The 11,925-nt window shown below is 35.7% G+C and overlaps 2 protein-coding genes across 2 annotated transcripts; both read left to right on the plus strand.

Moving 5' to 3' along the window:
* The first annotated feature begins 600 nt into the window (after window positions 1-600).
* Window positions 601-4,196, plus strand: LOC114750398 (receptor-like cytoplasmic kinase 176). Its single transcript, XM_028938997.1, has 6 exons — window positions 601-1,013; window positions 1,535-1,860; window positions 1,980-2,115; window positions 2,224-2,366; window positions 2,450-2,573; window positions 3,586-4,196. The coding sequence occupies exons 1-6, from the start codon at window positions 962-964 to the stop codon at window positions 4,017-4,019; spliced, it is 1,215 nt and encodes a 404-aa protein (XP_028794830.1). The 5' UTR covers window positions 601-961; the 3' UTR covers window positions 4,020-4,196.
* A 2,768-nt stretch (window positions 4,197-6,964) lies between these two features.
* Window positions 6,965-10,647, plus strand: LOC114750391 (receptor-like cytoplasmic kinase 176). The gene is made up of 6 exons (XM_028938988.1): window positions 6,965-7,234; window positions 7,760-8,031; window positions 8,153-8,273; window positions 8,391-8,533; window positions 8,616-8,739; window positions 10,032-10,647. The coding sequence occupies exons 1-6, from the start codon at window positions 7,183-7,185 to the stop codon at window positions 10,388-10,390; spliced, it is 1,071 nt and encodes a 356-aa protein (XP_028794821.1). The 5' UTR covers window positions 6,965-7,182; the 3' UTR covers window positions 10,391-10,647.
* Window positions 10,648-11,925: the final 1,278 nt, after the last annotated feature.

Raw genomic sequence — 11,925 nt, forward strand, 5'->3', positions numbered from 1 at the left:
ATTCCTAAAATATCCTTGCTAATTAAGTATATTGGCTAAAACTATCATTATTAGAAAGATTATCTTGGAAAAAAATACATAAATATAAGAGATAAAATGGATTGGGATCTTATAATTAGGACCAAATAAAAAGTCAAATTGGGTCTTATAATAAGGACCGGAGGAGTATATTAAGAACTAGAGATAATATTATATAGTGTTCTAGACTAAATGAGAATTTATGATCTTTTAAGACCACCTTTTATGTTTTTCTTTTGATCTCTTTTCATAAGAAATATTTGACTAAACCACTTGAATGAGAAAATTAGTTAACGTTTTGAATATATACAAGTAAGAATTGTAAAGTTTACAAAATGACAGCCTGTATTTGCTTATGATCATGAAAATTCAATGTTTAGAAACTATTACCGAATAAATTATGTATACTTAGCTACTTAAATAATTAATTAACATCTTTCCTCTTTTGTCAAAAGCTCGGATGGGGCCATGCGCAGATGATGGGATTGGACAAAGAGAAGGATAAGCTTGAGATTGAGAGCGTGGAACGAAATGAAGGTATTTTCCGAGTCTCCTTCCCCACTAGCTCTCTCCTAAATGAATTGAAAAACCGGAGTGACAGCTTGGTCAACGGTCCCTGCATTTTGTCCTTCTCGACGGTCTAAAATTATGATCTTTCCTCGCAATTCCTTCTCACCCCTGTTCACACGTTTACTTTACCCATTCAATTCGTTCCAAGTAGCTTTGCGCATTCAATACATATATTTGAGGATGAAGTCTCCGCGGTTGACAGCTAACCCACATGTGGAAAAAACCTCCCTTTCACACTTGGATATCTGTTTTTCCCTTTTCCCGAGTGCCTGTTTCTCATTGAAAACAAAGGGTTTTCGGTTCTTTCTCCACTGAAGCTGGTGGGTTCACTGAAAATAGCGAGAAGCAGTTCTGGGCTCTGAGGTTTGTCGCTATGGGTTGCTGCTTTAGTGCGAGAATCAAAGCTGAAAGCCCTCCACGAAAGGGTAACATTGCTGTTCTTCTTCGTTGCTTCCTCAACTAATTTTTGATTGATCAGCTTGTTTGGTGCTTTCTCTGGTTGATTTGGCAGGGGTAGTTAAAATTGGGTTTTGATTCATTTAACATAGTCATATACTTACAAATGCTCCGGCTACTTTATTTGCGTCTGTGAATTATGGATTTCTTTTTGATGTTTTGACGGCTTGAAAGAGAGGAAGAAGATAAAGGGTCTGTTTCTTTTCTGTCTTTCAGTTATGAAATCAACCCTTCAATCATGGGATGCGTGGGAAAGAGTTTAAGTAATTTCTCTCGTTTCCGCATAGCGTAATTTCTATGTTCAGTGTTCCGGTACCGTCAGGCTCCTTTGTTAACTTAACAATGCGTCTTAAAAATGCTAGCAAAAGTTTTATGCAACCTCTACACCCTAACCCACGTCTAGGATGTTTCCATGCAACCAGAAGCTTAATTTGTAATTAGAGTTCTTATAAATGTCCTGAAAGGTGGATCTCTTAATTTGAATCTGCAGCGAGGAACTCAAGCCATGACAGCAAAGAAGAGGATGGTTTGATGGGTGGAAGCAGCAAGTTCTCCACTTCCTCGGTGCCCCCAACTCCCCGAACAGAGGGTGAGATCATGCAGTCCTCCAATTTGAAAAATTTCACATATAACGAGCTAAGAACAGCTACAAGGAACTTTCGTCCTGACAGTATGGTGGGCGAAGGCGGGTTTGGTGGCGTATTTAAGGGATGGCTTGATGAGCAGACACTTGCACCTGCTAAACCGGGCACTGGGATAGTCATTGCTGTCAAGAAGCTTAACCAAGAAAGCTTCCAGGGACACAATGAATGGTTGGTGAGTGTCACTTGTGGTTTGCGGGGCTTATTTACAATAAGAAATTTGGTCCAGGCATAGATAATGTCTTAGATGTTTGTTGTTATTTGATGCTGTCACTAATTAGTCTTGTGCTTTAGACAGAGATCAATTTCCTGGGACATCTGCACCATCCTAACCTTGTGAAATTGATTGGCTACTGCTTAGAGGATGACCATCGACTTTTGGTATATGAGTTTTTGACCAAAGGCAGCTTGGATAATCATTTATTTCGAAGTGAGTGGTTAATTTTCCTTCGATTACTGCCATTTTAAGTTTATGTGGGGTGACACTATTTAGTACCTTAAAGGCTCAGACTTTCAACTATGTTTATATTTGGAACAGGGACATCTCATGTTGAACCACTTTCTTGGAGCAACCGCTTGAAAATTGCCCTTGATGCCGCAAAGGGTCTTGCATTTCTTCATAGTGACAGAGTAAAAGTGATATATCGAGACCTAAAAGCTTCTAATATCTTGCTTGATTCAGTATGTGAATTCCCCTGAACTTATAAGATTAGAAGTAGTTAGCTGGATTTACTATTCTAACATCCCGTTTTTGTTCTCATTAGAACTTCAATGCAAAGCTATCTGATTTTGGATTGGCCAAGGATGGACCATCAGGTGATCGGAGCCATGTCTCTACAAGGGTCATGGGCACATATGGCTATGCTGCTCCTGAGTATATGGCCACAGGTATCTTTCATATTGATGATTAGTTTTTACATTATGATCACCTTAGATGGTCTATCCTGTTGTGTGCATGCAATCCTGTCTCCGTAGTTGTTGTTCTTCATTTGATATGTAGCATTTCATTTCACATGACAACCTTCATCAATTGTGCATCACCTTTGTCAGCTTCTCATTTCCTTCCTACTGCAGAACACATTCTTCCTACTTCCAGTATTGGAGCAGTTTCTCTTCTCCTTTGGAAGTTAAATAATTCACTGGATGCCGAAAAGGTTGATGCATCTCCCAATAACATCTACGATCAATTATGATGCCAACTCTTTGTTTGAGGCCTTTATCCGTGAATTGGCCGCCAAGGATTGACTTGGTTACATAATTTCCTGGGAAATATGATGTTGAGTCCGGGACTTGTGTTGGCCATCAAGGGACCTCGTAAAAGCTAGGTTAGACCAGGAGAGATAGATGGGGGTGAGAGCAGGAGGTAGAATTTTAGTATTCATGTGGGTGTTCCTTGCCCCCGATTACTGCAGACATTTTTCTTTAACCTATCCGCATAATTAGGCAGCCGTCCATGTGAACTGTAACTGGATCCATTTTTCATAGGCTTTATGGTACAAATAAAATAAAGAAAGTGAACCATCTAGTCTTAAACACATGAAAACATTTCCCTCGCCTTTTTTGCAATATAGCACTGATCAAGTTCTCGTCAATATCTTTGCTGAAAGAAATCCAGAGCATCCCTGAAGTGTGATGTACCATAACTATGCGATTTCATTGTCACAAATGCAGTTTGTAGGCTATGTAGTCTGTTTCAACTAGTTATATTTTGCGGTCGTACTGGTTTTGCTTTGAATTGTTACATTTTGAGAACCCGTTTTCTAAGCTCTATGCTGCTGCTTCCTAGTTCACTTCACTTTATTAAGAGCTCCTTTATGCATTGGCTTTCACTTAATAATTCGGCTTGTAATCTCTGCCCACACTTTCACTGCTAATCCTTCTCCATTGTCTTTCTCTGAAGGTCACCTGACAAAGAAGAGTGATGTATACACTTTCGGGGTTGTTCTGCTTGAAATCATGTCAGGCAAACGTGCGTTGGACAGAAACAGGCCATCCAGGGAACAGAATTTAGTTGAATGGGCCAAGCCGTACCTTTCGAGCAAGCGCCGGATTTTCCAAGTTATGGATGCTCGTATCGAAGGCCAGTACCTGGTACGTGAAGCCATGAAAGTAGCGAAAATCGCAATCCAATGCCTGTCTGTAGAGCCCCGGTTCAGACCGACCATGGCTGATGTGGTCAGAGCATTGGAGCAGCTTCTGGATACCAGTGATACTGGTGGCCCAAGCAGCAGCAGTACTAATAATGTTCCTAAACAGCACAAGAGAAGTACGAGTGAATCTTTAAATGGGGTTGACACTTCTAAACCCACATCATCTGCATCTCATTCCACATAAACGGAGGTAAATTGATTGGATTGAACTCATACTTAGCTCCTTTTTTAATCGGCTTCAAAGAAATAGAGTTGGCCCATTGTATATCTCTGAACTTGAGCGTGTCTTTTTCAAGACAGGTGATTGCTGTACAGCTTTTTGATTCTCTCTATTATTAAGGTGGGAATCAGGGGACCCTGCTAGCGGGTTTAAAAAAGCTAGCTCTATAGGGCGGAAATTTTAGAAATATCCTAATTTATCAGTCCGATTCTTAAGTTAACGGGCTCAAAGTCAGTCCGCGGGCTTTCAGCCCATTTAAAGGGGGAAAAATGCTATTTTTAATAATTCTCATTTTTTTTTATCAAAAAATGAAAATAAACCAATGAAATTATTAATAAAAGACACAAATATGAATAAAATTAAGTTACAAATACAAAATATCATCATATATAAATATGTATTAATATCCAAAAACATCTAAAACATTCATTAAGAAGATAACATCTAAAAGTTTTATTTATAGTATAAATGTGCAATAAACGAATGTTATCATTAATATTTGAAACTTTATTATCATTATAATCAATTACTCTTTTTCGTGAGTATGCTTTTCTTTCGTAATGAAAACATCAAGTTTTTTTTTTATCGAAATTTTACTTTTAAATTTTGCAATCTAATTATTATTTCATTTTAGTTTGAGAAATATTGTTGTTGAAATTTATAAATTTCTAATTCAAATTGGAGAATCACAAGTTATATAAGTATAAAAATACTCTCTTATCAAATATATGGAGTTTAAAAATATCAATGCATATAATATAAATCAAATCATTATTAAAGTCCAAACTAACTCATTTTTTAAAAATTTAATTGGATAAATTATTATCTAAAACTAAATAAATCAAATCATTTTGTGAAATTTAATTTTAAAATGATAATAATAACTAAATATTTAAAATATCATTAACAATAAAAAAAATTAATAATATTAGAATTACATAAAAAATTTAAAAAAAACAAAAAAAATTATAAAAAGGCCAAAACAAGTCGGGACTGAGGCCCGTTTAAACCCTCAGCCCTATAGGACTAGCCCTGTAGGGCCTGTTTCTCATTTGAGAGGGAAAATTTAAAGCCCGGTTCTTGTAATTTTCAGGTCTAAACGGGTTCGGCTCGTTTTTCCGGCTCTAATTATTATATCCTAAATTCCTTTGTCTTCCTTGACGCCAAAAAAAAAAAAACCTTTGTCTTCCTCCAGCATTCGATTTCCTCGTTCATAGGCATGAAGGCCACCTGACTCTGATATGAGATGGGGATTGCTGTTCAGCTTTTTATATTCATACTAACAGAAAATTAAACCTCTTTTTGTGCAAATTCATTAACAAAATAATTATTATAATTTAGTTACGAAATAATTATCTTCAAAAAAGAGACTCAAATTCTATGGGTTTGTTGTCATTATAGTACGCGGTGCTGAGTTTGCTGGGTTATGAGCTGCGGTGTTTTTTTGGATTTGGCCTCATATATAAAATCATCCTTATATAAGAACTAGATGATCGATTTAAATAGATTAAGAAAATTAGTTTAATTAGTTATTTGTAATAAATATGTTGTTTTCTTTAAAATATTCTTACTAATAATTAGAACTATTATTTCATGAAACCTTTAATATGTGTAATTACTACAAGGACTATTTTAACAAAATAAATAAATAAAAATGAAAGACAGAACAAATTTGGGTTTTATATTTAAAATCAAAATGAATGTCAAACTAACTCTTGTATTAAGAACTAGAGATATAGTATTATTCACTCTTCGGCATTGTTAACTACCTTAATAGAAAGAAGCAGTTTATTAATTGATATTCCTAGGTTTCCTTTTAAAGAAATTGCCCCCATTTTTAATTACAATTGATACTCTTAATATCTAGTGCCAATCATTGATAACTTGCAAACTTTGACACCCTTCCCTCCCGTTTTCAGTTTTATTCACAAGACATTTTCAACTGTTGTTATTAACCCAGTAACTGTTACATTCTGAACTTCATCCACACATCGTAAAGTGTATAACCGATGAGCTTGAACATCAGTCACATGTACACCTTCATTTAAGTTGATATGAAAAGAAACATCATTAAAAGAAGACCTTCAATCTCAGTTTGACTTGAATTTCTAGAGATAGGTCTAAACATGCATAAGCTGATCAACCTGCTGCTGAAAATACTCGATCAGTCCCTCTCTAATGAACATCAACTTTTCGGATCATGAACATCAATCTGATTATCAGTAATATTAATAGAGTCCTCTTGACTGTTGAGTATAAAATAGAAATGAAAACCACCATCTTCTGTGATACGCTTCCTATCTTCTGGCTTTTTGAACTTATTAAAAGGGAGAAATGGTTGGACTGTAATTACCCACCACAAGTCACCAAACAGGTCCTGTCATGCTGCATGCATGCAAAGCCTTACGAGCCCCTTCGGTGAGCATCTTCTTAGCATGACGTAAAATGAAAACCAGTGCATGATACGAAAATTTTACTTTGGTTAAATCTCAAATCAATTCCTTGACGAGGATGCCTACGGGGATCTCGAACAGTGTTCTCCATCAATTCAAGCAGATGAAACTTATGCAAGAAGAAAACTTTGATGGAAGAAACCAACGATTGCAATTCAAACGAGAGAAGAACTTTCTAACTTCTCCATTAAAGAAACAAACAGAGCAAATGAGTTGTTGGAATGGACAAACGAAAGGATCCTGAGAAGAGGTATCAGCGTTGAGAAAGGTGGCCTTCTCGCCGGCGCGTGAAAATAAAAGTAGATTCCGGCGAGATGGGTGCCATTGCAAGGGTCGGACATCGAAGCTCCGGTCGGCCGACGCTAGGTCAACGGCTGCTGAAATTTGCCTTTCTCAATGGTCCAAACTTGTGATCTTTCCTCGCAATTCCATTATCTTCCCTCGTTCAAACCTTTACTTTACCCATTCAACTAGTGGAATTATTTTTGTGTATTCAATAATTACATTTGAGAATGAAGTCCTCGCGGTTGACTGCTAACGCACCTGTGAAAAAGGCTCCACTTCATAATATCTTTTTCTCTTGAAATTGAAGGGTTTCCGATCCTTTCTTCGCTGAAGCTGGTGGGCTCACCGAAAACAGAGAGAAGCAATTCTCGGCTCTGAGTTTCACAGTCATGGGTTGCTGCTTTAGTGCGAGTATCAAGTCTGAAAACCCTTCACGCAAGGGTAACATTGCTGTTCTTCCCTACTTCCTCAACTAATTTTTGCTTCATCAGCTTGTTTGTTTGGTGCTTTCGGAGATTGATTTGGCTTTGGTGGTTAAAATAGGCTTGCATTCACGTAACCTAGTCATATGCTACAAATGCTCCTGCTAGTTTATTTGCGTCTATAAATAATAACAATAGATTTTTTTAGGAAGAAGATAAAGAGTCTGTCTATTTTCTGTCCTTTTGTTATCTATACGGTGTACAAATAAACTTTGTTGAAATGAAATACATCCTTCAACCATGGGATGCACGGTAAAGTGTCTAATTAACCTGTCTGATTTCCGTGTAGCCTAGTTTTTACGTTCAAGCATTCCGGTCCCTACAGACTAACTACATAATGAATCATAAAATGGCTTGCAAATTTTTTGTCATTCTCCCTACAATCGACCTATTTATCGGGTATTCCAGTACAATGAGTAGCTTATTTTATAACTAGAGTTCTTATAAATGTTTTGAAAAGTGGACCTCTAAACTTAATGTGCAGTTGTGAATATAACCCATGATAGCAAACAACAAGATGGTTTGACTGGTGGAAGCAACAAGGTCTCCCAATTGAAAATTTTCAAATACGATGAGCTAAAAACAGCTACAAGGCACTTTCGTCCGCACAATATGGTGGGCGAAGGTGCATCTGGTAGGGTATTTAAGGGGTGGCTTGATGAGCAGACACTTGCACCTGCTAAACCAGGCACTGGGATAATCGTTGCTGTCAAGAAATTTAACCAAGAAGGCTTCGAGGGACACAAGGAATTGATGGTGAGTGTAACAAAGTGGTTAGCAGGCCTTGTTTACAATAAGAAATTCGCTCGAAGCATAGATAATATTTTAAGATGCTTTATATTATTTGTTGTTGTCACTAATTAGTCTTATGTTTTAGGCACAGATCAATCATCATCCTAACATTGTGAAATTGATTGGCTACTGCTTAGAGGATGACCATCGGTTTTTGGTATCCGAGTTTTTGACCACAGGCAGCTTGGAAAATCATTTATTTCTTAGTGAGTTGTTAGTCTTTCCGTTTATTATTGCCATTTCGGGTTTATATGTGGGGTAACATTATTTAGTACCTTAAAGATTGAAACTTTCAATTATCTTTTTTTTTTTTTTTTAAATAGGGACATCTTATGATGAACCGCTTTCTTGGAGCAACCGTATGAAAATTGCCCTTGGTACTGCCAAGGTTCTTGCATTTCTTCATAGTGATGAAGTAAATGTGATATATCGAGATTTAAAAGCTTCTCATATCTTGCTTGATTCAGTATGTAAATCCCATTGATCCTACAAGATTAGAAGTCGTTATCTAGACCAGCTATTCTAACATCCCATTTTATTGTCATCAGAACTTCAATGCAAAGCTATCTGATTTTAGTTTGGCAAGGGGCGGACCATCGGGTGATGAGAGCCATGTCTCTACAAGGGTCATGGGAACCTTTGGCTTCGCTGCTCCTGAGTATATAGCCACAGGTACCTTTTAGATTGATGAGTAGTTCTTAAATTATGATCACTTTAAATGGTCATATCCTATGTTGCCTGTAATCCTGGCTCCGCGCTTTCTGTTCTTCATTTGGTATATAGCATGTCATTTCTCTTGACAACCTTCATCAAATGTGTATCACCAGTGTCAACTTCTCATTTCCTTCTTATGTCAATGGCACACACTTCCTACTTCCTGTATTGGAAATAGCAGTTTCTTTTCTCTTTTGGAAAGGGAGGAAAAAAAAGAATAGACATACATAGTAATTCACTTGACACCATGAAGGTTGACGTATCTTCTAATAATATCTTGAATAAGTTATGATGCAATCTCATTGGTGGAGGCCTCAAAACCTGAATTGGCCACTTTAAATTGACTTGGTTACATAATTGCCTGGGAAATATGACGGTGACTGGGATTTGTGTTGTTCATCAAGGGAACTCGTAGAAGCCTGGTTTGAGAGCAGGGGAAATAGAGTTTTAGCATTCATGTGGGAGCTTCCTTGTCCCCTGAATACTGCAAACATTTTCCTTTCTCTTTTGTATTAATTGCTGCTAGCTTGTCATATAATCAATATAAATTGCATAAGAAATGCACAATTTTTAATCTGTGAACAGCGCGGCTCATTTTTCAAAGGCCTGCCTTTTTGGAGTTAACTGTTAACACAATAATTTCCTGAATGGAGGCTCATTCGGCTGGTTGACTTTCAAACCACCTGCATTATTAGGTAGCTATATATCCATGTGAACTGTATCTGGATGTACTTTTGATAAGGTCTACAGTGCAAGTCAAATCCAGAACGTGAACTATTTGATCTTTAAACACATGAAAACATTTCCCTCCTCCTTTTTCTACCTCTATAGGACTGATTAAACCCTCCTTACCCTAGCACTTGATGCACTTTTTGAAACTGTTAAAGTGGACATTTTGAAGAAATTCACAACCATCCTTGAGTTAACAGTGTATAACATAAATAAACTACGCAATGTCATTATCACAAATGCATTCTGTGGGGGCGTGTGGTCTGTTTCAAGTATTTTGAGGTTGCACTGGCTCTATATTGAATTGTTACGTTTTGAGAAGAAGTTTTCGAAGTTCTGTGCTCTTCTGCTTCCTAGTTCATTTCTCTTTATTGGTAGCTTCTTTATTCATTGGCTTTTACCTGAGAATTAAAACTTAAGTTGAAATAATCTTGACATCAGTAATTCAGTACTGCATCTTATAATCCCAGAGCTGACTCACATTTTAACTGCTAATCCTTCTCTATTGTCTTTCTCTGAAGGTCACCTGACAAAGAAGTGTGATGTATACAGTTTTGGGGTTGTTCTGCTTGAAATTCTGTCAGGCAAACGTGCACTGGACAGAAACAGGCCAGCCGGGGAACAGAATTTAGTTGAATGGGCCAAGCCGTACCTTCTGAGCAAACGCCGGATTTTCAAAGTTATGGATGCCCGTATCGCAGGCCAGTACCTGGCAAGCGAAGCCATGAAAGTGGCCAAAATCGCGATTCAATGCCTGTCTGTTCAACCCCAGTTCAGACCGACCATGGCCGATGTGGTAAGAGCATTGGAACAGGTTCAGGATTCCAGTGATACAGGTAGCTCAAGCAGAAGCAGTGGTAGTGTTCCTGAACAACGTTAAAGAAGTACTAATGGATCTTTGAATGGGGCAGGCACTTCTTTGCCCAGATAATCTGATTCAGTGATTCCCATTTTCTGATTAGGTAAATTGATTTGGTTGAACTCATGCTTCAATCCTTTTTAGTTTTTATCGGCTCCAAGAAATAGAGTTGGCACATTGTATATCATTTTTAAGATTAGACGGTTGCTGTTAAGCTTTTTGACGCGTTATATGCCAAACTAGATATCATCTTCTTGGTGAGAGATGGTGTGGGAAAAAAGAAATGCGGTATGGAAGAAAACGGATTTGATAAATAAAAGAGAGTTTATAACTTAAAACGTAACGTTAAGTTTAATATTCTTTTATCAGCCAAAAAAAGAAAGCGTTTAATATTCTTTTCATGTTCGTGAGAGCGACGCACAATTTTTAAAATTTGATTTAAAACATAGCAATTAAATATTTTAATATAAAATTTAGTTTATAGCATAAATTACATTCTAAATTAAATTTTATATTAAAGATTAATGCGAAGCTCAGTTTAAGTTCCGTTCCTCCCCGAATTTATGATTCAGGCTAAGTTTTATAATTGAACTTTTTCTTACAAATACATAAAAAAATTCTTATTTATATACATGTCTCAGTCCCCAAAAAAAAAAAAAAGTTTTTTAAAAAAAAAGTTAAATAACATAAATTTTTTATTCAAGTCATTAAATTTGGCAAACTTCTAATTAGGTCATATGACTTGAAAAGAAATTTTAAAATTTTATAAAATAACTCTAATACCTCTATCATTAAAAATTAAAAGAGAATTCTAAATTAATATATTTTATTTTATAATTAATATATTTTAATTCTAAATTAATAACTTCTTATCTTTATAATACACTTATAGGAAGCTTTTAATAAAGTTTTATTGCAATTCAACTTTAATAATTAAAAAGTTTAATTACGTAGTTAATAAGTTTCAGTTATAAATTAACAGTTTTATCACTCTATAGCACACTTAGAGCAAGTCTTTGAATAAAACTTGATCACAGTATAATCTTAAAAATTAACATGTTTCATTTCACTATTAATATATTTTAATTCTAAATATTTTAATATAAAATTTAATTTATGGTACAAAATATACTACAAGTTAGGTATTATGTTTAGAATTGAAGGTATTACGTGAGATAGCAAGCAAAATAATAGAAAGCCAAACTCAATTTAAGTTTCGTTTCCTCATCTATGATTCAGACTAAGTTTTAGAATCGAAGTATCGAACTCTTTCTTACAAATTCTTAAAAAAATTCTTATTTATAAACTCCTTTATGTCATGACATAGGACTAAATGTCCAATTTAACTATCATACAAAAGGAAAATTATCAAGATATCTCGGGGAAAAAAATTAAAAATTCTTCATAACAAGTTATCTGAACATATTATTATTTTTTATTGCAAAATTATTTATTCTTCACTCATCGATAAATTTTAAAATAATTAAATTCTTTTCTTGAGAGCTGATAATAATTTTCTCAACTAAAAATGGTAGTTAAATAGAAGTTACATCATC

Source organism: Neltuma alba, unplaced genomic scaffold (genome assembly GCF_004799145.2).
Source record: "Neltuma alba isolate B1F8T4 unplaced genomic scaffold, ASM479914v2 tig00006433_pilon, whole genome shotgun sequence".
Classification (NCBI taxonomy): Eukaryota; Viridiplantae; Streptophyta; class Magnoliopsida; order Fabales; family Fabaceae; genus Neltuma; species Neltuma alba.